The 27926-nt window shown below is 39.6% G+C and overlaps 1 protein-coding gene across 3 annotated transcripts in view; it reads left to right on the top strand.

Moving 5' to 3' along the window:
* Positions 1-456: 456 nt before the first annotated feature.
* Positions 457-27926, top strand: part of CLVS1 (clavesin 1) — a 106060-nt gene continuing 78590 nt past the window's right edge. Inside the window, exons 1-3 of one of the 3 annotated variants that reach the window (XM_032695512.1) lie at positions 457-629; positions 7018-7159; positions 10724-11345. In XM_032695512.1, coding sequence (XP_032551403.1) covers positions 10957-11345 — 389 coding nt within the window. In that variant the 5' untranslated portion in view covers positions 457-629; positions 7018-7159; positions 10724-10956. The remainder of the gene's footprint in view (positions 630-7017; positions 7160-10723; positions 11346-27926) is intronic. The other 2 variants (XM_032695517.1, XM_032695507.1) reach the window with 2 other exon arrangements.

The following is a 27926-nucleotide window of genomic DNA, read 5'->3' as shown; positions in this document are numbered from 1 at the left end:
GACACCACGCTGAGCTAGATGTCCCTGCAGTCTGACCCAGGCGAAACTTCTCTTATAAACCCAGGCTGCCATGTTCATTAAAGCAGCCCATCGATAATACATGGTCCATTAAGATCACTCTTTCCATGGCTGCTGTAAATGCCGCAGGAGGCTGTGCTCTGCCCGACTTTCGCTGGGAAAGGGGTGATGCTAGAAAATAGGCGGTGAAGCCCACGCCGCTGGGTAGAAGCCCGCAGTGCTAAGTCCTCCCGACCGCCAGCAGCCCCTTCCCACCCCTCCCGCGGCGGCACGGAGCACCTAGTCCGCATCCCAGGGGCATCGGGAACGCCGGGAGGCAGCCGGGCGGGCGGCAGGAGGGCTTAGGACCCAGGGGGACGGCAGTGGAAGGACCCAAGCTTTGGCGCACACGCCTCCTACCAAAAAAAAAAAAAAAAAAAAAAAAAAAAAAAAATCACAGCCCCGTGGAGCTGGCGCTCGCTCATTCAGTTTTCTAGAGAGATCTGAGCCGGAACCCGGGAGCCGGGAGATCTTTCTCGCCCACCCATCTCAGCAGCAAGGACATCTACAGGGGGAAAAACCCACCCCACGCAGCCCCCCGCCGCCCCACGGCAGCTGCTGGCGCTGTGCAGGTATTTGGATTTGCCTTCTTTGGGGTTGCGCAGGGCGGCTCTCCGCCCTCCCGGCGCCCCCCGACCCTCCGGGCCGGGGTGCGGCGATTCAGCACCGCCGGGAGGACAGCTCCGGCGGCGGGCTGGGGCCGCTCCCTTCCCGGCCTCCTGCCTGCCCGGCTCCCTCCTGCCTGCCCTGCTCCCTGCCTCCTGCCGGCTGCGTCCTGCCTGCCTAGCCTCTCCTGCTCCCTTCTGCCTGTCCCACTCCCTGCCTGCTCCCCACCCTACTCTCTGCCTGCTGCCTCCTGCCTGCCCTGCTCCCTGTCTGACCTACCTCCTGCCTCCCAACCTATCTCTCCTGCCTCTGTTTCCTTGCCTTCTGCCTGATCTGTTTGCCCTGCCTACCTCTTTCCCCTGTTCGCTGCCTTCCCTGTCTCTGTGTCCCCTACCTCCACTGCTTACCTCATGCCTGCCCTGACTCCTTGCTCCCTTCCGGCCCTGTTCCCTGCCTCCTCTGCATCTTAGCTGGCCTGCTCCCTCCCTACCTCCTTACCCTGATTCCTACCTCCCGTGGCTGCCTCTCCTGCCTGTCCTACCTCTCTGCTCTCTGCCTCCCTCTGCTCTCTGCCTCCGTGCCTCCTTCCCCTTCTCCCTGCCTCTCTTCTTTGCCCTACCTGCTCTACTTCCCTTACCTCCCCCTTTCTCCTCTGCTTCCCCTGCCTCCCTTGCCTCCCTTGCCTCCCTTGCCTCCCTTGCCTCCCTGCCCTGTTTCCTGCTTCCAGCCTCCTATCTATCCTGGCTCTTCTGCCTCCAGTCCTCCTTGTCCTGCTTCTCTGATTCTCTTATTCCTGCCTTCCTGTTTTCTGCCTTCCCTGTCTACTGTCCTCCCTGCCCTACTCCCTTGTCTCCTTTCTTCCCTGCCCATTTCCCCACATTCCTCACTTTCCTGCCCTTTTTTTCCCTCCTGTCTTCCTTCTCCATCACCAGCCCCAGTCCTTCCTGAAAGGGGGCATGGCACTGAAAAAAGCAGCTGAGCAGCCCAGAAGATGGGGAAGAAAGGGAACACAACTTGGAAGGGAAAGTCCAGATCTAATTTGTGAGCAGGAGAGAGGTGAGAGGGACGTAGCGGAAAGGCTTAAAACTGGGATTTAAGTTACTGAAGTAAGGACCCCAGCCAAGTGTTGACATACAGAAGTTTGCCAAACAGTAGCAGATACCTGTTTGCTCCTTAGCAAATTGATGCCTGTTTTGATTAGGTGTACTCAACCCAAAGAGGGAAGAGGGATTAAAGAGAGCAGGGAATGTGCTAGGTCAGTCAAGTGTGTTGCCTTCCCAATGGCAAACAGTGATGAATAATGGGTGCAGGGAAGAAGTGAGGTGAATAACGGCTAGCCTGTGAATCCTTTGCTGCAGGAAGTAAAGAACTAAGCTGTGATTTCTGCAAGAAGTGAGGATGTTCAGACAGGGCTTCATGCATAAAAATAAATGCAAAGCAAATAACAGCTGGAGAAACCCCATGTGTGCTACTGGCTTGACTTTAATTCTCTTTGCAATGCTTTAATCCTGGGAGGGTGAGGAAGGTCATAGGAGAAAGAGAGCTTCCCCTTTTCAAAATGCTGATTCCTCAGTTTTAACAAGCTCTGGGAATAATGAAGTTAAGGAGCAGATGGCTACTCCTTGTCCATCACTAAACAGTGACTGGATCCTATTTGGAAGGAAAAATTAAATTACAGAAAGGCAGCTTTCATGTGCTTTCTGAGTAATCAGATGATAACACGGATTTTCTCCGGTACTAAAAGTTAATACAATGCCAACATCTACATGACATATTATGTAACAGTATTATGCCATGCACTGCATAGTGAAGGTACTGGTTTACTTTTTCGTATAATTATAAGTCAGATAACCTTATAGAGCTTTTCCTCATATGCAGTCTGTATCCCAGCTTGAAGTTTACAGGGGCAGCTTATGTAGTCATATATCTGTTACAAAGTGATGCCAATTATTTTAAGAATTCTGTTGACTCATCCAACTGTAAAAACTATTGAGTATTTTCTAAAAATTAGACTTTTGTAAGGCATATGCAAAACAGTGAAAGATATTGCAACTTATTTCAAAAACCTTCTTAATTTATTTAATCATAATATATAACTTGAAAGCTGCTGCAGAGACCAGATACTATGAGTAGCACTGAGTGCTGCTGAGCAGTAGTGTAAGCAGTGTAATTGTGTTCAGCAACGGAGGGAATGCAGAATCCACCCCATAGCACTGGGTCAAAGCAGTTCAACTCTGTGTGCTTTGAACACAGAGGTCATTTCACTGAAACATTTAATAGCAGCCTCCTCATCTTCCAGCAGAGGACCATGTCAGTTGCAATACAAATGATCAGCCTCATAAAAAGATGGAGAATATTTCCTTCAAACTAAGACTATAAACTCATGAAATTGTTAACTGAACTGTGCAATTACTGAAGCAATCGTGCTATTGCTTGGCAAGTGAGTTTTATTTTGTCTCACAGCCCGGTACTCTAGTGCGTCTCTGGCACAAACACAAACAAGATATGACAATTGGGTCCTACTAGTTAAAACAAACTAACGAAACAAACAAAAAAGAAACAACATTAGTCTTTTATAGAGTGGGAAATTCACTGAGCTGAAGTTCACGTGGTTTTTGGCACAAAAACCTTTCCCTCATGATATAATGCTGCTCTGTGGATTTACTTTGAGAACTTCCAAGAGTTTAGTGGGGTTTTGGTTTGTTTGGTTTGGATTTTTTCCTTCAATAGCATTTATAGAAATAAACTCCTTCTTTCTGATATGTTCCTCCACTGAGAAAACAAACCCACAAGGTATTATAGAATTATATTAAACTTTATCTCTACAACTTCGGGAGAAGTCCCTGTGTGCAGAACATGGTTTTGTGATCATATTTCAACAGGAATGAGAGAAAAAAAAACAACAGGAGAACTGCATGAATTCCTGGGTGCAGAATTTCTCCCTCTTTCTTTCCACCCTTCCTCCCTTCTTCCTTCCCTCCTTTTCTTTCATTCCTTGCCTCCCTCCTTTTCTCCTGCCTTCCTTACTTACTTTCTGCCCCTGACTGTCTCTCCTTCCCTTCCTTCTCCCACTGCCACTCCATGAAATGCCACAGATACCTTTCTTTGCCATAATATATAAAGCAGAACAAAGTTAACACTCATACACCACCATTGCATTTCATATTTTTTAAAGGAACTTAATTTTTCAAAACATGAAGCAAAAGAACTGCAAAATTAGATAAAGTTCATGTTATTAAAGATGTTATATGAAACATATTGGTATATTTTGTTCCTTCTCCTGTATATCTTTGTGCAGATGTTGTAACACAATTTCTACCACATTTAGGGATTTCAGACACCAATATTATGATTGCATGCTGTCAGATTTCTACATATAGTTTAATTATGAGGTTTGGGGGTCAGAATTCATGTTTTGCATATTGCTGATAATTTCTACTGCAAGAAGTTTCTACGTTATTAGAGAAGTGACCTCTGTCCCATAGTGGCCAGGATGCTTTTTTTGTGGAGGTGCTTGCAGTAGTTCATGACTGTCATAGAAATTGCTCATAGACTGCTGTTTCTGTGGCATGCCACAAGTCCTCATGTTCCCATAGGGATTTGCTGTATATCTGTGATTGATGAATACTTAAAAACTATGACTTGGAGAAAAGTTGAACCAATCTCATTAAGTTCACAGCTTTTTGTTTAACTTTTTTATTTATGAGTTAAGTTCCACTCCTCTTCCTTAATATTCAGGTAGGCAATAAGTTTCGCACATTTTAGGTCAAAAGATAATGATGTGATTTTTTTTATTTTATGTCTGTTAGACAACCTTGTCAGTCTCTCCTCATGCCTGGCAGCTTGTAGGAACAGCAGGACAACTGCAGGTTGGTTGCAGCTGCAGATGTGCCTGCCCTACATACTGTGCAGAGAGCAGCAAACATCAGTTGAGTTGCTGTCAGGTTTTGTGCTGTGCCATGGTTAGATTACCAGCTCTGGACATTTAGATTTGGCCCAAGGGTAACCTGTAACTGATTCAAACTAACAAGAAGATTGTAGTAAGAGGGGAATAGGAATGCACGATGTGTTGTTTTTGCTGAACTAAAGGAAATGTTAGTTTTTTGTAACTGAGTTGGGACATTCTATCCCGGGAAAGTGTGAGAAACCATCAAATTCCCCACGCAGCCATTACAGTCACAAACATTCACTATTTTCATATTGAAGAGGTACAACAATTCCATAATGAAGGTTTACAGGAGCATCAGTACTTGGAGAAAAAAGACTTGCAATATTTAACTCATTTATGTTTACTGACAGGATCCAGCCCCCTAAGGAAGGGCTAAAGAGAAGGGGTGGTGAGGCCATACCTGCAGTATTGTATCCCATTCTGGGTTCCTCAGTACAAGAGAGACATGGACATAAGGGATAAAATCTGACAAAGATTTACAAGGATGATGAAGGGACTGGAGTGTTGCTCACATGAAGAAGGGCTGAGAGAGCTGTGACTGGAGATGAACAGGGTCAGGGGGATCTCATTAGTGTGTACAAATACCTGAAGAGAAGATGCAAAGAGGGTGGAGCCAGACTCCTTTCAGTGTTGTCCAGTGCAGGTCCAGAGGCAATGGGCACGAATTGAAACATGGGAGGTTCACCATGAACTTCAGGAAACACGTTTTTACTGTGAGAGTAACAACACTGACACAGGTCACCCAGGAAGGCTGTGGAGTCTCCCTCCTTGGAAATACTCAAAAGCTGTCTGGACAGAGTCCTGGGGAACCAGCTCTAGGAGGCCCTGCTTGAGCAGAGGGTTGGACCAGATGCACTCCAGAAGTTCTTTCCAATGTCAGCTTTTCTGTGATTCTATAACAATGTGAGCAGCAGCCAGGCTATTGAACTTGGAATATGAGATAGTCCTGTTGGAAAGCCCCATAGGGAGGTTGCTCTTTGCAAAATCTAAAGAAATGGTATCCTTTGGGACTCCTGATTGTGCCTTCAAAGCCTAAGATGATTACACTGGGGACATTGGAAACATTGCAGTCTGCCTCTCCATTTCCCAGTGTGCAACATGGCTTCATGTTTTTCTTATGATGCAGAGCATTATGCATAGAGAGGAAAGATTGCCCAGGTGTTAATGTGTAATCTTGTGGCTCAGAGGACTTATGATCTGTTCCCAGTTATGTGAAATGTGTCCTCCATGATCTCAGGTAAATCAGTCAGGGCTGTGCTTCTCCCCATAATCTGTGGAAGACGCTATGGTCTTGCCATCAAGGACAAGAGAGAATCAGTTTTTCTCATTGCTCTTTTGAAAGCAGTTCATGGAGCTGGAGTAGTTCCCTTTCTATGTCTTATCAATCCATTTCCAGAGCAGGTTCCTACTAAGGTAACCCAAGGCCACAAAGTGCCATAGGAACCATTTCTATAGGTACAGGTGTGGATTCATCCTACCCAGTCCTTATGAAGCAACCTCTGTTAAGTGGAACATAGCCCCAAGAGGTTTTCCACAGTTAACATCAAAATATTTTTCAAAAAGCAATTTAATGAGATGACACCCACTCTCTGAGATGAAATCATTCTATATTACCATTTTTCCTCCCTTCCTGCCCACTCCCTTCCTCTCTGGCATGATTTTAGCAGCTAATATCTGTATGAATGCTAGGAGCTAGGAATTATATAATGAGCCAGACCTTACCAGCTGAGGATCAAACACTGGTTCCTTCTCCATTTGAAAACTGTGGTAATGAAATTTCACACTCCATATAGCTTTGGACTGAATGAAAACACTTGGTAGATACAGAGACAACTAAAATCTTTCTGGAACTGAATTGGATGGGCAAGGGCCAAATGGACATGAAGTGCTCAAAAAAGTAAGTGATATTGCAGGGACACCTAAGCGGGCAGGAACAAAATGATCCAGACAAATGCCATCATTATTGAGAGCTGGTTTTGGCCAATCTTCCAGGGGATGTAGAGCAAATAGGAGTTGAATGCAGACTCAGAAACAGTCATTGAAGAGAGAGCAGTAAAGCATATTAAAATATTCCATAATACATTATTTTCATTTTTGTTTGTATAGTATTATTATACATTTTATTATTAACTAATTTTTTTCTTTTTCATGGAGGGTCATGCAAAAATATAAGCTGTTTGTCTGAAAACTGTATCCCACTTTCAGTATGCTACCCATCCTGAAGCCACTCTCTGTCCCTTGTCATTCTCTTGTTGGGATGGAAAATAAGTAAACCAAAATGGTACGTGACACCAGTTTTGGTGGAAATTTCCCTCCTTTTTGGGTATAAGTATGTCGTGTTTCAAATCTCTCTAAATTATTTTTTTTGTTGTTGTTGTTTAAAGCTGGGTTTTTTTCCTTTAGAGAGATGATTTATTGCAAATGGCTGTGAAAAGACATTAGGAGAGCAAATAGTCCTTTGGGAACAAAGAGTCACAAGATAGAAAAACAGCTGTTGAGACTATAACAAACAGTCTAGACTGCCAACATGCAGCAACAATATTCAAGGTAAGGAAAAAAAGCTAGCATCTTCATTTGGAAGATAAACCAACCCTGGACCAAACTGAACAAAGATGTAAACATCTGAAAAATTGGCAGATGGATGAGAGTTGCACAGAACACTGGAAGAGAAGGAGAAATTGCCATGGGTAGGAGGGGGTGAAAATGGTCTGTTATACCTTGGGAATCAGAATAAATCAGTACCATTTGAGAAAGTGCAGTGACAATTAAACTGGGTAGCTATGGAGCATTAAACTTATTGTCAAGGTTAGTAGTGGGAGTACAAATTCATCCAATGATGTATATCAGACTCCTTGAAGGCAATGGTGTAAGAGTGGATTCCTAACCTCATGATTTGTTATGATTAAAATAGCAACAAAATTTTTCACACATACTTTAGATTATTTTGCAATATATAACTTCACACCAATAAAGTATTTCAGTGCAGCGTGTTCCGGCTGTTAATCAGGATAATCTATAGATAACTGTAATCCGTGGTTATAGCTCAGCTCCCTATCAGAAAATTCTGAAATGCATTTTAAAATATATCTTTTGTTAGACTGAGTATTTGTAAGTTGCTTTTTTGGCAACAACATCTGACAGGAAAGGACTGTATCTCCCTCACCTTGGGATAATCCTGGGCTTTTAATTTGGTTAAAAATGGTAGGCAACTTTAATGAAAATAAGTAGCATAATTTTTGACATTAAATACTTGGGGATCCAATAAGAAGGGCCAGATTTTATGTCCTTGGTCAAATCTCATTTTTCTTTCTGGAGCAGACTGTAGTTGACCTTTCAAAAATTTGCCTTATTTCCAAAGAAAGTATCTTGGTGGAGGTGAGAGTCAGAAAAAGAGCAGTTTTACTCCCCTTAAACTCCTAGAAAATGGATGATTCCACTGGGGATTGAGTGTGTGACACAGTTGTCTGCCACTAGTCCTTGCACATTTTAGAACAGGTTCAGAGAAGGGCCGCAAACATGATCAGAGGGCTGGAGCACCTCTCTTGTGAAGACAGGCTGAGGGAGTTGGAGTTGTTCAGCCTGCAGAAGAGAAAGCTTCAGGGTGACCTTACAGCAGCCTTCCAGTACCTAAAAGGGACTTAGAAGAAAGATGGTCAGAGACTTTTTAGTAGGGCCTGTAGTAATAGGACAAGGGCTAACATTTTTAAACTGAAAAAAGACAGATTCACATTGAATATAAAGAAGAATTTTTTTTTTTTGTGATAGAGGTGGTGAGACTATGGAATAGGTTGCCCAAAGAAATTGTGAATGCTCAATCTTTGGAACTGTTCAAGGCTAGGTTGAATAGGATTTTGAACAACCTGATTCAGTGAATGATGTCCCTGCTCATGACAAGGAGGTTGGACCAGATGATTTCCAAAGGTCCTTTTCAACCCAATCCATCCTGTGATTCCATTATTTTGAGATTCTAAGCCACAGGAGTGCTGGGCCCTGAGCCAGAGCTAATGCAGACCCCAGATAAGCTTCTTGCTTCCACTCTTCTGCTGAGTACCCTTTAGCACAGTTTCCTTACTCTACTATTTGATGTTTAAACTAGGGAGGGACCAATCCTTGTCCCACACTCCCCCAATGACATTATCACACCTAAGCTCCCCTAACTAGCTCATGGAGACAGTTGTAACTAAAACCGCGATTCATGCAAGAAAATGCTAGTGTCACCATTAATTTGAAATCTCAGTCACAAAATATTGGCTTAGTTTCCCTATGGCCTACTGCAATTTTACATCAGTGGAATGCACTTGATACTATAGGAGTTATTCTAATTTGGTCTAATAAAGGCAAGAGAAAAGCAAATAGCTGTTACCTTATTTCTATATGAGGACTCCACCTTTAATACAGCTCTTATTTCTTTCAGAATTGAATAACCTGCACCCATAAATTATCCTTCAAAACCTGAGGACTTCTTTTTCTGGAGTCATTTGCACTCCGCAGTGCCTTGTAAAAGCCTTCTATTCTCCCAGCTCTACCTTTCCTGAAGTTTTCCCAGGCTGATCAATCACCAGATACTCTGCCCTGCAGGTAGCTCTTTTCAGTTCCAGTTCCACAGTGAATACAGAAAGAGGATGCTTAATAAACTCTCCTTTGTGTTACCTACAAAAAAGTCCAATTCACATTGCTGTTAAATGAAAAGCTTATCTCCCACCACAAATGTCCTTTAAGTAAATATGCAGAAACTCTCTGTATTCAAATTTTGGGATCTCATCCTGGGACCGCAGCTGCGGCATCTAAAATGTAGTTTTTATCAATAACATGCAAGGTCACAACACAGGGAACTGAGGTATCCCTTGTGCTGATTGACTTCCAGGTCCTGCAATGTAACTTTGAGCAAACTCTGGACCAAAAAATGCTTTGGCTTCTGCTCTTCCCTTTGTTTGATCTGAGAATGCTGAACCCAGGGGAGTAGCTGAGTGAAATGGTTGTTTTGCTGTAAATAATTCATAACTTTCCAAACAGCTTTCTTCAAATACAAAAAGTATGTCTTTCACTGAGGGATTCCCTTTTAATTTTTAAAACCAAATTTTCAGAAATTAGAGAGAGATCAGTTAAGCAGTGGAGGGGGGTATTCGCTTGTCTGTTTCTGTGATGGCTGAAAAATTGTATGGGTCTTGATCTTTCTTCACACACATATCACATTGGGACAGACCTTGATCTTATTTCACACAACTGTAACTACATAGACTTCGATGACAGCCTCTTGCTTAATTATGTCACTGAAATGTAAGAGATGCACTGTACCGATTTGTTCATACATAACGTCTTAAGCAGCTTTTCTTCTAACACTTGTAAAAACAAATACTAGGTAAAGTACAGAAATGAAAATGAAATTCAGAACTAGGTATTCAGGAAAGCTACAATATACTGGAAAAAAACCTTTAGTATAAAACCCATCTCTTTTCAACTGAAACACCAGCCCCATCTGTTAGATACATCAAATACCTTATTCATGTAGAGCTTCCAATGAAGATGTATTGTCTCAGTGGGAAATACCTTCAGTGAGGTTCTACAAAGTAGAAATTATCGCCGATGTTGGTGGAGTTTTTGTTTTTTTAAAAATCAGTTTTACAGCCAGATTAGTGTTTAATTCAAGGAAAGCTACAAGCTGATAGTACAATTGATAAAACCAAATCAAATAGTTGTTCTACTTAGTATGATGAGAGTAAATATGAGTACTTATGAAGCTGAAATTTTGTTCCTGTTAGGGGTGGAAAAAACACTATTATTTTTGCCTTTGTCATTCCTGGCTTAAAGTTATGGGATGCTGCAACTCCCACTTCTGTAAGACAACATTGCGCAGTGTATTCCAATAGTAAGTTGATACAGCTTAGTATTTTTTGTCAATAAATCATATTACTTTTCTGAAAGCCTGAATACATACATTCAAGATGTTAGTGACTGCCTTATCTTAAATGCAATCATTCTGAAATTGACTGGTATCCTCATACCTATAAAGCACACAAAGAAATTTTATGTCTATCTAAATTCAGAAATGCATTTCTGCAAGCTTTATATATGTATCTAATCTTTGTTTTATATATTTTCCTTTTCTTTTAGTAGGTGATGGAATAAACAACACTTTCCTTTGGATGGATTATTCTACATGTGAACTGCCTGTTACTCTTTCCACAAGAATAAGAAAAGCCCTTTGCTTTCATTTGTTAAATATCAGTTTGATGGGAAAAAGCATCTGAATGGCTCACACTCACAGTAGACCATCACTTGAATGGGATCAGCACCTCTACTAAAGCATCTGAATTTAAGGATTTGGAAAAGAGGTTTTTGCAGAGATGACCCACTTGCAAGCTGGACTTAGTCCAGAGACTATAGAGAAAGCCCGCCTGGAACTGAATGAAAACCCAGACATTTTGCATCAGGATATCCAGCAAGTCAGGGACATGATTATCACGAGGCCTGACATTGGGTTTTTACGTACAGATGATGCCTTCATCTTGAGATTTCTCCGAGCCAGAAAGTTTCACCAAACTGAGGCCTTCAGACTGCTGGCTCAGTACTTCCAGTACCGCCAATTAAACCTGGATATGTTCAAAAACTTCAAGGCCGACGATCCAGGAATCAAACGGGCTCTGACAGATGGATTCCCAGGAGTACTGGAAAATCGTGACCACTGTGGCAGGAAGATTCTTCTGCTTTTTGCAGCCAACTGGGATCAGAGTAGGTAAATGTAGATAGTGTCCTTATCTTTTTACGTACACTCACACTCAACTTGTAACAGAATGTTTGTGACCATCCTTGAAGCAGGAAAGCCATTTTTGGTAAAAGAGTTTGTAACCATATATCCATTTCACTACAACTTCCATCTCATCTGATCACCTGTCATTCATCATTTTTAGGACATAAGTAGCTCATGTTTGTGAATTTTTTTACTAAATATTTCCATTTTTTAGCCAGATAATATCTGTTTGCTATAAATATATTAATGTCTATTTTACAATTGATTCAGCAATATCATAAACTAGTCAAACAGGTTGACAGAAAGCAAATGTCTCAAAGCATATGGAGGTTCTCATAACTCTTTTGGAGTAGAAGAAACTGACCATATTCTGTCTTCAGACTTCCTAATGGATCTTTTTTGTTTATTTGTTTGTTTGTTTGTTTGTTTTCAACTATTTCAAGAATTACAGCCTGTGCTGTATTTCCACAAGCTGCATTGTAATTTCTACACACTCTGATTACTGTATGATGTTATTCTGATAAATGGGAGATTCATGCAAAGTGTATTTTCTGTTCAGGTCATTTCTTTAACAGAATGGTATGAACAAAGATATCTCCCAGCCATTATTACAAAATGATGTCCCTAAATGTTAATATGATAAGTCAGCTTTCACCATGTATTTGAAGTGATACAGAGAAAAGGGACTGGTCCAGGAATATCATGTTCACATTGTCCTCTTCTTCACAAGTCATTCCATTCCATTTTCCTTGCCTTCATGGTGAGATGGAAAAGTGTAATCAGCTGTAGGGTTACCATGTGTTTTGCTGAATTTTCATAAAAGTCATGCTAAAGAACAAAGTTCAGATTCAGGTTTTGAGTATCTGTTCTGATGAGTTCCAGGCAGGATTTTTTCTTGGCATGATCTGAAGTTTTCTGTGAAGTTGTCTTATCCTTAGGAGTCAATAGATTGGAGCTTTGAATTTACATCATAGAAATTATTAGAGAACAATACACAGATGCCTGCAATTTTTCATGTTAGTTGTTTCTGGGAAAACCCTTTGTCTGCATGTGAAAGCAGAGTTCAGAAGTGTTTCTGATTTTCATTTACATATGAATAAATGTATAGAAAAGGATAGAGAAATGTAAGTTTACATAATCAAACGGATTTGGTGAAATCCTGCAGTGAAGGGAGTAATAGAAGTTCTGTTAACTACGAAGGAGCCAGCAGTTTATCTCCTGTCTTTCGGAACTGTGAGTTTTCCTTCCTTCCAGTCGCAAAACTCTTCCTCTAGCAATGGGCCTGAAAAGAAAGCTGAATGCACAGGTATCTTGAATTAATTGAAAGTACCAGCTTTAGAGGACAGAAGTACTGTGGCTCTGCTGGTTGCATTAAGGGATTTAGGTATTATATAGAGCCAGCTTTGGGTTTCTGATCCCTCAACAAAATGAATCTTTGTGATTAACCTCGTACATCAAGTCCTGCACTTGGAAAGCTGAGAGTGCTGCTGTTTAAGGGTCTTGCAGTGAGATTTTTGACAGAGCAATGATTCCTGTCAGATTTGGACTCAAATTTTCTGCAAGTCCTTTAATATGCAACAATGTACATGTGTATGTGTGTTTGTATGACTGTGTGTGCAAACCGAAAAGTGACCCTGCATGATCCTGAAAATATAATTTTAACCCTCAAAGAAGAAAAGCCGAGGTAAATAGGATGGGATGTACTTTCCTAAGACTCCTCAGTGAAATTATAAATCACGTGCAAATTTTACCTCAGTTCAGCCACTGAAGCTCATCTCTTCTGTGGATTCAGATGACAAGAAGTGTTTTTTTCTGTGTGCTTTTGTAGCACTCAAAGTGCAACAGGGATTTTGGACAGGATTTCAGTTGTAAGTAAATGGATTTCCTCTTCCTTTTTTACTGTCGAAAGACATCAACAAGAGGAAAGCTGTTAAGGAGAAGGAAATGGTGAGTGCAATGTCTTATTAAGCAGCACAGAAGTAGGTTACTGATCAGAAAAAACATAACTGTCTCAAAAAAACTTCAAACAGGCATTGTGTACATCTTACATACATGAATCTTGGGCAACCCCTCTATAGACGTGTCTTCAGTGGTGCCAAGATGTTCACAAGCTCACATTTCAGCTGTATGCTAATGGAATCAGTCGGGATGTTGGCATGCAAGAGTAAGAGCTCAACCTTCAGTGTGCCTTTCTTAACTTTAATCTCATTGCCTCATGGCTGTTATTTATGATCAAATCCTAATTTATAAGAGGTGATTTATAAAGAAATAATAATTTATAAAGGATCTTTTAAAATCGGCATAGATATAATCCATAAACTGATTTTCAGTCCAGACATTCTGGGACATTCATTTATACTCCTGTGAATATGGTTGCTGTTGGGGTCACAGGTCAAGGAGATAGAAGCAACCTTGAAACTTTCTATGCTTATAAATATATTGATTTTTAAAAGGAAATGTCATTATTTGTGCAATGTGACTGCTTGGAAAATCGGATTCAAAACGTTTCTAAGGTATTCCCTGTATCAAAGATAAAATTTCTATGTGAGCCTTTAGAAACATTTGCAATTTTAGCCTCAAGAACATAATTGATAGATATAACATCTCTAGAATACTAGGTTTTAATTTCCAGTATCAATGTTTCCAGCTTCAGCTTCCAGCTGCTGGATTATGTTAGTTTAAATAGACCACAAAAATATGACAGCTTCCCATGTTTGTACTTTTGTGTCTTGACCACATCATATCTAACCTACTTTTGAATTCACTGAGGATGTGGCACCATCAGGCAACAAGAAGATAGTACATTAGCTTCTCTGCAGCAGAGGTTCTTGTGTTCACCTTTAACTATATGAATGTAAAACAGCTAACGCCCTTTTCCTCGAGGACAAAACAACCTTGTGTTGTCCACAAGGTAAAGAACTTGTGGGCAGCCAGCACAGCAAAGATAATGTTCTGCAAAGTAATCCATTAGCTTAATGTATTACTATATATTTAAGCTAACGAAGCTTAAATAGTTTTAACTTCTTTACTTGCAGAATTAGGAAGATTTTTCAGGTTGCTAATACTCTTCATCATTCTTTTCTGGACTCTTCCTGTCATTTTAGTGCTGTTGATATTGTGCAGATGGGTGAACTGAATAAAGATTTTCACTAATAAATCATCATGTGGTAAAACCATCTCTTCTGTTCAGTAATCTCCTTTTAGATATAAGACTTCACTGTGTTCTTAGTTCTCTATCACATTTTGAGCTCATGTTCAGCTCAAATTTGCTTTCAAGTCACTGTTTTCTGAAATATAAATGCCACTGGTAAATGTGTCATACATTCTCATCCATAACGTGGGCACAGTCTAGCATGTGATTCATGCTCTTCTGCAGAGCTAAACCTGTCCTCCTCATCAGTTATATTGCAAGGGTTTTGTGTCATATGCAAAGTTTGCTGGTAAGAATTTTATTTGTGCTTCCACATAGTTAAAACATATAATGATGATTGTTTTTACCAAAACCTCCTTGATGACTGGGAAAAAAACACAAGGGATGATAGTTCTTATTGCCAAATCACTAGCTGATATCTATCATGGTGCCAAAGTTCCATTAATTTAGCATGTGCTGCATTGATTCAATTTTGCTCTGGTTTTTAGACAGGTTTCTCTAGGCCCTGCACAGTATATATTTTGGATCTATTAATTAATGTTGATTACTTATGATACAGAACAGAAAACTTCAGACGTATTGAATAAATGAAAATGAGCAGATGGATAGAAAAGAGAGATCAGATAAGTTCCATAGTGAGGGAAAGGAAAAATGTTGAGTTATATTACTGTACAATAGTACAGGGGAGGGCCATTCTTCTCTTTGATCAGAACTCAAGATGTGAACTCAATGAAACCCACAAAGACTTTACTTATACCATTTCTTACAGTTGGCCTTATTTTTAAATGCAAATTGTGGAGTAACAAAGATAAGAATGTCAAACTAATTATGTAATGCATGTTTTTGATTAAATAATTTGTATCATAAAAAAAATCTCAGTTTTTAAAACAAACAGGTGCACACATACAGTTTTGATGAGAGATGAACCAGGATTTCACGTAAAAACCAATGTTCCATGTGCTGGATTACAAATACTCTTTCTCACACTTTGTCATTTCATCAGTCTCACCAAATCTAAGCCCTCAGTCCTCTGATGCACCTCTAGTGAAATTGAAGCTTTTAAAGAAGTCAGATAAAAGTGCCTTTTCAGCTGTTGGATTGAGGAAAGCCTTCACTATACCCCAGCTGTTCCTACATGGGCTACTGCCTTCAAATACATGCTGCTTATATACCAAGGAGATGGAACTTGGAGTGAACAAGTAATTCAGCAGAAGGTGTTCATTAATCTTCTAAGTAAAAATATTTCCTTCAAGATAGTTCAACTAGAGTAAAATTTATTTCTATGTAGAGATCCAGCAGAAGAACTCTATCCAATCATAATCCCCTGAAAAAAAGCGTCTTGGAGTAAGGGGCAGAAGGTTGCCCATAGTCTTTTGCAGTAAAATGGTAATTAATTTCTGTCTTCATGTCTGTGCCTTAGAAGCTGCCACATAGCTCCAAAAATTCTGTAAGTCAGATGGAAAAAAACTGCTGCTTTGTTTACAACATATTATATCAAGTCAACTGCTAGCCATAAACTGTTTTTTATTAACCAAGAAATCTCCAATGCCAGATTCTTAACATGCTGTAGGAAAGTGTATTAGATAGGCTAAAGAGAAAGGAAATACTCTGATACAGTGGTAAACCAACAGCTATAAATATTTCAAAGGATTGTGATAGAAAAAAATTATGTCTTTGCTGAGAATGCTCATAGTGGTGTAATTACAAGGATATTATCATCACCAGATCCTGTTGGTATAAATGAATATGTCTCAAGTGCTGATTATTCCAATATATTTCAAACATAATCTCAGATGCTTAAGATATGAAGGAACGAACATCTGTTGAGACTGATTTATAGTCAAAGGCAAACTGTGGCAGTAACTCAGCCTCATAGCTGTTTATTATGAGAGATTGCAGCTGAAGTACAGCCATCCCTAACACCAGAATGATTTTTACACATCAAGTCTTTGGGTTTGGTTAGGAAATAATGATTCTGTGTTGGGAGGTGCTTACAGCAATGCAGATTGACATCACAAGAAACCATTGCATTGACCAATAAGTAGCCTAGAAAATTAAAAAAATAATTTGTATTACATTACTGAGCTATTATGAAATGGTAGCAGAATTTAGGGTAGTAGAGGAAGGCAGCATAGCATAAGCAGAATACTCATTTCAAGGAGTAACAGATGCACAAATTAAATGTTGGACAAAGAAGAGGAAGAGGAGCTCTGTCTTGAAATGCCTTAATTTGCTTGTAGGCAGCAACCTAATTCGATTAGTACCATTTGTTATGGTAGCCACATTGGGAAGGCAGTTGTAGCCCATATGAATGACAGAAGGATGACATACACAAATGAGAGTCCTGAGTAGGGCTGAGAAAGAAATCCAGCAAGAGAGAGAAAATGTCTGAAAAAGAGAAAGAAAAACAATGGCTGGGAAAGTTATGAAGCATATGTTGAATGACGAGAGGAACCGGATTGAAAAGAAAAAAAATCCATGGGAAGGGGTATGGCAATCAAACGCATACTGAGAGGGAAGAGGAGGTCACTGGATGGTGTTGGGCTGAGGGCTGAGGGCTGACTGAAGAGCTGTGAAGGACAGTGCCTTTGGGTGAGAAACATGGTTGTTAGAGCCAACCTGTGGGATAATACAGGAAAATGAAGGGCAGGCTAGAAAGTGGCTCTATGCCACCTTCCTCCTCCAGAGAAAAGAAACCAAATCCAATTTTCAGGCTTTATAAATGGAAAGAAGGAGACTTGATTAAGAAAAATACAGCTAAAAGCACATACACAGCAAACAAATATGCACACATACATAGTCTCTGCCTTTCCTTACGGGCTGTCTTAAAAGATCCAAATTTTGCATGAGGATTTATGTCTGGGTGTCAGAAAAGAGAAACTGCATACAGTTGTGATAGCTTTTGTCCCAAAAAGAATACTCCTACATGAGTTGTATATGTTATCCTCACAGATGAGTTTTGCAAAAGAACAATATAACAAAGCTGTATTGACAGAGAAGTAGTAAGTCAAACAATATAATACCCCATTTAGCTCCTTGTCCTTCTGAACCTTGGAAACAACTGGAAACCATGAATGAATGCTCTTATATATAGCAGCTTTTTGAGGTGCAACTTCGTAGGAAGAGATCAGAATACTTTTTTGTTGGAGCACTTCCTAAATCAAGTTTTCTAAATATCTAATATTCTGATCAGCTTCTAACTTGCCAACCTAATTAAAAGCAGCTAAGGTAAACTCAGGCATTGCAGCACAAACAGACTGAAAGCAGTCAGGGAAGGAGAAAAATGTAACTCTGTAGCCAGCTATTTAATAGGCTGCATGCAGTAGAAGCATTAGAAAAAAGAGGAGATACTTAGCTGGAATCTTTAAATACATTTGAAATTTTTAAATTTTAATACTTTCTTGATAGATTATTTCCCCAGTGCATGTTTCATTTTAGACTCTTTCTTCTGAACCCTGAGCCCTTGTATCAGTTGCAATTTACATTAAAATATCTGCTTTTTTCACCAAACCCTGATAGGTAATCAGAGCAGTACAAGGGATGCTTAGGAACCGGTGTGATTTGCAGACTGAGTGATCCCACAGGAGGTACAGCAGACAGCGTGAATTTGGTCAGGATATGTATGGTGTGGGAGGTGCTCAGGTCCATGAAGTGTCTGGACAGCACATTGGGGTATATTCTACCCTGCCACCACAGTCGCCCTGCTTCAGGGTGCTCGTCTGACATGGTGAGGCTGGAGGATGAAAGACACAAGGCTGGTCCTGTGGATACATTGGTGAGACTGCCCTGACCATGTATCTCTGGGGTGCTCTTGGTGATGTGAGAAAAGAAGTGGTACAAGCACCCATCTGTCACATGCTTCTGAAAATTTAGAGATGGAGGCCAGGGGAAAGGATGGAGGAGTAAAGTCATTCTAATAAACTAGACAAAAATTTGAATTGTTAAAGGTTGTCTGTACAAGATATTTTGCCTCCTTTGCCATGGGTAAACCAATAAAACAGTTGGAACATCATAATTAGTATGCCATGATTGGAGATTTTATTCCTAAAGTAAAGAAAATGGAATAACTTCTAAAGGAAATGTTGGATTTAAGTTCTGATTGCCTTCTCACAGTTTTTATTTTTAATAAGTACAGCAACCACAGAGGCAGTAAAAAGCAACTATCCTTTGTTCACAGACCATGATAATCTCAGCTCTCGAAACTTCCTGGAGGGTCCATTTGTAACAGGGACAGAGGGCAAAGCAAACCAGTTAACCTCTTGCTGGAACTATTTCCTATGTAACTGCCTATGAAAACTGCCCATGCTGAGCAAACTCACGTCAGTAAAGATTCATTTATAATAGAAAGATAATACACAATTATCTTTTTCTTTATAGAGAGAAGGTATCTCTTTTTGACTTTTCCATTGCAGAAACACAGTGGATGGTGCATGTCTGTGCATACATTAACACATGGTGCCAGTTTTCTTTCACATATGCAATATAACTCACAACACCAGGTAATGTTATAACACTATAGGATCAATAACAATCTATTTGAAACGTGTATGTGTATTATTTATATAATATCCCATAATACATCTTTAACCAATCAAAATCAGGATTTGATTGGAAGTGTAAGCTATTGACTACCATAAAAACATACATAAGAAGAAATATTTGTTTTTCAGGGGCAAATTAGTGTGTTTTCCATGTTAACCTTGCCAACCTGCTGTGTATCAAACCCTTAGTAGGGACTGGTAAGGAGGAACCTTTGGTCTGATCCACTGTCAAGTGTACTTTACAAAACACATACTCTCACATACTTCACCAAGCCCTGATGGTCTGAATTAATAAAGTGGGAAGCTCAAGACTTTTTTTTAACCTTTTTAAACCAATATGCTTTTCTTCATTGTGTTCCAGTTACAAACCGTTCCCATGTCTTCCTTGTTCTTTCCTACAGATAGTCCTGTGCTCCCTTCCACAAAGCCACAATTTCAGCTCCTCTGGTTTTATACCATGTCAGTAGAGGAACTGAATTCTGTTCATTCAGATATGAATGAAGTAACACAGGTGAAAAAAGTGGGTAATAAGACAAGGACACCGTTCCAGTGTGATTGGGAACATGTGCTCCCCTTGCCAAGGCCAAACAGTTCACTCTTTAATTCTTCCTCGTTGCCTTTCAGACAAATACAAGAGATGCCAGTCATGTGAATTAAATATGCACAGATCAATCTACAGAGTACGTGTGCTGCCTACACCCCTTCAGAGTGTTAGGGTATGTGTTAGCGTGCAGAATTGTTTTTGCAGAGGTATTTCTAACCAGGAAAATCCACATCACAGCATGACAACCTTATCTAAGGCATCTTCATCCTCTCCTATTATCTTGGACCTGTGATCCTCTAAGCTGTTCTTATTTTGTGAGGTTTCGGAATAAGTGTGCATTGCTTTGCTTTCTCAGGGCTAATCCTACCTGTCTGTTGTATAGGTACAAAAGAAGAAATGTGATTTATATTGCAAGAGAAAGAGACTGCTGAAAAATCCCACTTCCAAATGCAGTGCAATATTCATTTGAAAACTAAGATAAAAAAGGAGGAGGAATAAACTCTGACCTAGAGATAGGTAATGGGAAATCTTTCCATTTCTTAGGTTCTCATTTACATGTACGCCACTTCTAACTGGTTACTGCAATTTAAATTCACTTTTGTTCTGATAAAACCTTCAATTCTATTTGAATAGAAGAGCTTTGCAAGTGTGGGGGAAATGGCAATTTGTGTATGCTGTAGTTGCCACTGAGTGCCTTTTCTTTTTCCAGCATCTCATTATTTTTCTCTGCTAAACTGTATACACAGGTACATGTACATTCACTTTCTTTCAGAGAACATTTTATATTACTCATTCAAAAGTAATTCAGGATCATTTGGGGATTTACTTAAAAAGAGGCATATCTGATGTAGACTCCATGTTAAAAGCCAAGGAGACTTGTGAGACCTCGGACATACCTGCCATTACTGGTTTATGTGTCCTGGCTGACACATTTGTCTCTACTGGGCTTTTCTCACCTCTTGATTTGTTAAATAAGGTATTCATAGTCAATTAATGGAGAAAATACTGACTGGGCACAAAAGGATTTTGGGGTAAAGGATGGACTACAAATAGAATGATACAGTAAGATAATACCACTGAGGAAGCAAAGACTCAGAGATGTATTACAGGAATATTATCTGCAGGATACCAGCAATTTTTTACCTTTACTCATCTCAATTGACCTGTAATCTAATTACTAGCACAAGAGACGAGTCTGAGCTAAGTCAAGAAAAGAATAACAAAACAAGAAGTCTGGAAAATATGACAACGTAATACAAGCTGAGGATAACAAAAGGTGGGATATGAATCTTCCTATATATAAGAGTTTACCTCAACAAAAGGTGGTAGTAAAAAGTGAATGTATACAATAAAAGCAAAATTGTCCCCAATCTTAAACGAAATTAGATTTCCAAATATTAGAAAATATTTTGCAATTATTAAGATATTGTTGCCTAAAAGACAGAGGAGAAAAAAGACTCCACGCCGATTTATAGAGATAAGATAAGAAGAGCAGAAGCTTTAATGAGCCCTCAGGCCCCAGGAATATATACCAAGCATGCCCCAGACACAGATTCTATGATTTTATAATGATGTCCATCCAATCCTCATTCGTCCACCCTCCGGTTCTGCTCCGTTCTGCTCCCCGGCACACCCCTTCGGGAATTGGGTCTGGGGAAGTTTGGGAACCCTCTTTCATCTTCATCTTCCCTGCAGCACGCTGAGTCCTTGGAGGGCCTCCAAAGTTTCGGGCTTGAAGGTCACTTTGCCTATGTTTACATCTTCTGGAGCAGGCCTTAAGGTGTTTTTCTGCAATTCCACCTTGAAAAGAAGACTAAACAGCTAACAAAATTTTGAGGGATTGATATGGGACAGGGTTTGGTATGTGTAACCGTTAAGCTACTGCCATTACTTTTACTGGAAATACTGATAAGGGATATAATACAATGAGACAGTCAAAAATTGTATGTTAATTATGCTGGTAGAGAAGTCAGCGTCTTGCCAGAGGATGATGGCGACTTCAGTGTGGAAATGATACCTGAGTTATGTGCTGCTGTAGTTACTTCTACTGGAAATACTGATACATTAAAATCTACATCCACTACATAACTACTTCTAAAATCTATAAAAATTAAAAAATCAAAAAATCAAAAAAGTCTGAGGCATCAATACAGGTAAGTGAGGCATTCTGCATCTGGAAAGAGACTATTGATATGCTTTGCATCAGACATTTGCTTAAGGCACCTTATGGCTTAATATACTTCTCATGCAGAAATGAAACCACTGCATTTATTTGGCTGTTAAACACTGTTGCAAACTACTAAATGAAGCTAAGTCAGCCTAATGCAAGGAAATGGAGTGGCGAGTTCTGCCAAATCAGGGGGAAAAATCACAGAGAGCCTGAAATGTGTTTTTGTGGAATGAAACAAACTGCAACATGTTGGGATTCATTTTTCAAAGATATGATCGTTTGTTGTTTTTCTTTGATACCGCCATAATGCTTTTTTAGTAATGATTTTGTGAAGTTGAAACATTGGCTAGAATAGAGAACTATGTACTACAGTTGCTTTTAAGTAAATTAATTCTGCTGTTGCAACAAATGTGTCCCATGATTGAGCTGAGATCTATGGGAGTGGACTCTCCCTGTCTAATTTTCTCTTTTCAATATAGTATAAATCGTGAGACAATAACATACAAAAAAAGAAAACCCACTGTAGTACTAACAAACCCAGAAATTTTAATAAGTCATCCCATGATATGAAATTATAACTTTTATATATTAAATTTTCCAAAGGCCATATCTTCCCTGTAAGGGTGCAAACATCTCCAATGCCATCTCCCGAACAGTAGACTTTGCTACTTTTAAAAAACTTAAAAAATAAAAAGTTTTAAAAAGTTAAAAGTTTTCTGGTTTTATAAAGGCTGAGTTAGGTTTGGTTTGGGGGTTTTTATGGGAAGAAATAGATGAAAAAAATCAGGTGTTTCTCTGTAAACAAGTTTACACCAGTGACTGCATACAACTGTCACTGTAGAAAATAAGAGGAAGTAAAAACAAGGAGTGACTTATGTGTTCAAGACTTCCACGTTTGGCTATAATACTCAAGTTTTCCTTCTGGCATTTTTCTCAAGGCCCAATAGCTGTACTTTCAGTGGTAATGTTTGCAGATCCTTTTTCTGCCTCTATTTGGTTAACTTTTGACAAAATAGGGTCTCCCTGCTATGTGTTCTAGCTATCTGGTTCCAGAGCTGCCTCCTCCAAATCCCAACATAGGGTCTGTTGGGACATCATTGTGCATTGGGTTCAAATGCACCAATTTATTTTTCTGTTATTTTCTGAGCTTAATTCTTACATATGCTGCTCCATGAGCAATTATTAATAATTGAATTAGTAGTGCAGAGTAGTGACTTCAACTAATCAAATTTCTTCAGTAATTCTCTGTATTGACTATGTGAAAATTCTTATTAGAAGGGTGAAAAATTATTTTGAATTAATTATATTAGCTTCATAATAAAAAGCAATGCAAACAGAAATAGAAGAGTATAAGAAATTACATTATCACTGTACAATTTCCAGTCGTTTAGAAACCTAAAATGCAAGTTTTTTCCCCAGAAACAGTAAACCATGAAACAGTAGATGCCAGAAGGCAGAGACTAAACATCCATGAATATAAATATACTCTGTTGTACAGAGGTTAGAGTGATTTAGGAGGTTGCTGATAACTTCTGTAATAGGAAATTAATGAAACTTTTATTTCAGAATCCCTAATATTGCAATTCATATGAATTTCTGTTTTCAGCTCATCTGACTTTAATAGTTTATAAACCACTTAGATTGGTCTTTTCACTGGAAATTCCTAAGAAAATTTGATGGTCTGCCAAAATTATAACATAACATTACTATTCCAAGGTAAGGACCACACTGCACCTGCAACACTCCTCTCTACCCTGCTGGGAATTGCTGACATGTACCAAAAAATGGTACTGACTTCAGGGGAGTAAGGGATACCAGGCTGGGCTTCCTTTCTTCATTACCATTGTCATGGTTTGAGATACCCCAAAATCTAATTCCCCAGCTCCATCCCCCCTCCCACATCTCAGTCTAATGTGGGATGATTCTTTCCAGACAAAACACACCAGACTCAGAATGGGGGAAAGGGAATATATATTACAATGACTGTACAAATAAATATCATAATACATTATACACACGATCACAACTATCTCTACCATGACATATAGTATTTACAATGGATCAGATCTCTTCTCCCCTCCAAATAAAAGTCCAGGAGGGAAAGAAGGACAGATCCCTTCCAGTCTCAAAGCAGGAGTCTCTTCTAAGGCAGCAGGTCTCCTCATCTCATGCATGCAGCAGTAACTGGATTATTGTAGCTGGACCTCTGTTCAATACACACAAGGGGGTCTCCAAGCCCCTTGGCCCGTTGTCTCCAAAACGAGGGTCTTTCTCTTCCGTGGACTGCGTAGCAGGGACAAGCTCACGTCACCACGTCATACCACGAAGTTCAGGGGTCTTCGCGGCAGTCCCTTTCCTCAGGGGATTCAAATTCCCCTTTGTAGAGCTCCGTGCTCTGCCTCAAGGCAGCGGGGGGGGGACGAAGCCCTCCTCCACATTCCTTTGGTTGTCCTGGTCCAGCTTCAGGACGCCTTTTGAGCTTCTCAGCTCCTCTCTCTCTGGTGCTGCATGTCCAAGACTCTTCTCCTTAATAGGAGTCCATGTGCCTCCTTTCTCGGAGGTCTCAAAGGAGTTTGGGGGGTCTGGGTCAGTTCTTACCCCAAAAACTCTGTCTCTCTGCTGGTGGCTCTCTATCTCGGCTCGAGCAACTCTGAGTCTTCACTGGTTACATGCTGTTTACTGTTCCGTCAGTTATCTCTTGGCTCTTAGCCATAACCTCTGGATGCTGCCGCCGCTTCTGCTCTGTCTCTGCTCACTCACGGTGGAAAAACATCCCCCAGCTCACAGCTACAGACACACAGTCCAGCTTAACACTGTTCCAAGTCTCTGTAGCCCCCAACTGGGGCTGGGGGGGGGGGGCAGAGGCCCCCCAGAGGGCTCCTGCCCTCTCCTTGTGGCTCCTACAACATGACCACCTCTCCTCCATTAACCAAACAACAACTCTTCTCTTCCGTTTGCTTGTGGTATGTTTACATTTTGCAGGAGCGCCCATTGGACAAAACTTCAAAACTTCCAGGGGTTTCCACCCCTTGGGGTTTTACCATTTTCTTAGCCTCTGGGGGAAAACAAGGTCCAAACAACTACACCATATAGTCCATACAAGGCTCCACAATACTATCTCTGCTGTCTTTGGGATCTCAAACAGTTACTTCCACACTCTTGCTGTCAGTATGTTACACAAAAATCCACACCATCACATCAAAGAAAAATCTTCATGATGCTAGAACATGGAATTAGAAATCTTAGTTAAAAGCCAGAGTTTATTTCAGAAATTTGATGTTTCAAATACAAACAATGAAATATAAGTAAAGCATTAATTAATCACTTGCTTGTTTTTTTTCCTTTTTTTCTTTTTAATGGAGAAATTATGTACCAAGTCACTGCACTCACTTAAATTTAAGTACTCAAAAATTATGAATACTTACCTTAGAGTTTTATTATAAGCTTAATTTTTCTCTCTGTGATTATCTAAAATCATACTTTAAAAATTGATTCTAACTTGTTTTGTCCACTGACTCTGCATAGGGAAGCATTTTGAAAACAACTGTAACCCTGGAAGTTTCTAATTTTCAATTTGCAGCCTGCACTTTAATATTTTTGCTCCATAATTGCATCATCTGCTTTAAGAAAGCCAGTCTAAACACTGTTATATTTCTAAATGAGCTGAGCCAGTCACATTAATTTGTTCATGTTGCTGCTTTGGAAGAATTTCAGGGGAGTCAATCCAGGCTTACATCTTTTCCCTTTGTCCTTCAGTTCTTTCAAAAATTCTAATCTGCAACTTGAAGGCCAAAAAAAACCCAAAAAACCCAACCCATTCCAAATGACTATTTTTGTCAAAGAAATCTTGCACATCCTGGGAATGTGCAAATGTCTAGAATGGCTCCTGGGAAAGCTTACTTCCTCATCTGCAGAGTTTCAGGTGTTTGTAGCCATCTCAGGATCTGAACATTTTTCTCCTTCCTCTTACCCAACCAATTCTACTTAAGTGGTAGTAAAATACACAGAAAAAGTTTTTTATCCTCCTTTAGGCTTTAGGTTTACTCCATTGCTGCCATCCACTCAAATATACACTTAGTAAAAGGCTAGTAACACCATGTAGTATAATGCTGATGATAGCTGGTTTCTGTATTCAGTAATTACTCTTCAAAAGGAGCCATTGCCCCACTCACTGGAGCTATTACAGTGGTTGTCATTCATGCTGTCTATAGATTTAAATTCCTAAGGTTTCTACTATAATGTGGTATGGTTCAAACTGATATAATCCGTACGTAACTTTCATTTTCTACTAGCTACTTATAAAATTCATTCAGTTATCAGTTTTTTGTTGACTGACATACTGGGAAGTCATGTGTCCATGGATCTCCCAAAGCAACTTCCGTCAGCTGTTGTTCGCATGAGAGAAAGACCTGGAGAATGTGAGTAAAAAGACATACCTTTTTTTAATTGCATTGGTAACATTTGACCAGACTCGCTCATTGTTCAATGGATCACAATCTAGTTTTATCTTGTTAAAGATTCTGTAAAATCTAGAGACTTCTACAGATATGCGTTCTACAGATATGGCTCATTTACACTTTTAGTGGATTTCTTGGGGGGGGTGGAAATAAATCTGCTTTCTTGGGGGGACTGTGTATTGCTATTCATTCCTCACTTTCTTCAATGAAATTGCATGAAATATGGTCCACTCAAAAGTGGCTAGGGTGAAAACTGCTTATTTTTCTTGATGTTCATGTATAAGATTTTCAGAGTAACTGCAAAGTAGTTTCTTTGTGGCTGGCAGCACCGTGATTTGATACACTTTTAACAGCCTTTACTTCATAAATCTACACAGTTTCAATTTTTTTTCTGGTCCTTCTCTCCTGCTCGATTGAATCATCGTAGCAAATTTGCTTCATCATTTTTTCTGAACAGACATGCAGGTAATTTTTTCTAGAATGTTGTCTTATGAATCTTCATTGCATCTCTTTTGAGTACCCCAAAGATTATTTCTACATCAATAATATCAAATTCCTCCATCTTGTAAACTATATCCAAGTTGCCTATTGTTCCAGTGGGAAACCTCTTTGGTATATAATCCTTGACACATTTTCATTTGCTTATAAGAAATGATTAGAGTATTTTCCTGTCTGAATTTATGGGCCCTGAAGGGCTCCAACTAAAACAATTTATAAACCTTTTTGTGATTGACATCACTCCTGTACGTATTTTTAATGTCTGCTACTTTTCATGCCCATATTTAAGTACAGGCATAAGTACAGGTATATGCTCTTTGCCTTATTTAACAACCAGTTTAGACGCTTACTAAGATATACTTGCATTTCTATTTTTGCCACTTCTTGTCACATTATGATAACCTTTTACTGAAGATCTCTGAAGAGGTTCAGCTTTGACTGTTTACCTTGGATGATGACATCCCACATGGCTTCATCAGTCCACTCTTCTCTTCTAGCAAAACCCTAATATGCCCTCCACCAGACAGGCATAAGGACCATTGAGCCTCTTCAGGCTTTTTCGTAACATCATCATTTTTGTATCCTCCTCTACATTATTATAATTAAACCACAATTTTTCAAAGCTTTCTGGATTGATGACTGCTACACGAGTAACCAGGTGCTGTTTAAATATCATCAAGCAATAATATGACTTTTGTCATTCTGAACACAAGTCTCTCAGAATATATGCACTGGTGAGCAGTTATTTGATTTTAACTTTATTGTTTGATTTAGCCATCATTGGGATCTGCTGTAAAAATGACTGTTAGCAAGCAAAGGGACAAATAGATAATTCATGGGAATTCTTTAGAGTAAAATATGTAATTTGACATTTGACATTTAGTTACCTAATAAAAAATCTTCCTGTGAACTTTGTATTTTAAGAAAAGTTAATAAATATACAGCCGAACAGCCTTGTACATAAAAGGGCTCCTGATACTTTAGGCAGAGAATAGGATTTGTGACAAAATTATGTTATTATAATGCCCAGTAGTAATTTTCTTTTGGCAGATACAGGTGAGGTAAACAGTGGTGTGACAAAAAGTAAATGGAAAATTGTGTAGGTTAGTGAGGATTAGCAAAAATTGTGGAAAACTCTAGAATGACCTAGAAGAGCAGCATTATTGTGCAAAGAAGTCTAAGAACATGTTTGATTTTAATACATG

The sequence above is a fragment of the Chiroxiphia lanceolata genome, chromosome 1 (genome assembly GCF_009829145.1).
Source record: "Chiroxiphia lanceolata isolate bChiLan1 chromosome 1, bChiLan1.pri, whole genome shotgun sequence".
Lineage (NCBI taxonomy): Eukaryota > Metazoa > Chordata > Aves > Passeriformes > Pipridae > Chiroxiphia > Chiroxiphia lanceolata.
This window is presented reverse-complemented; position numbering and strand designations above follow the sequence as displayed.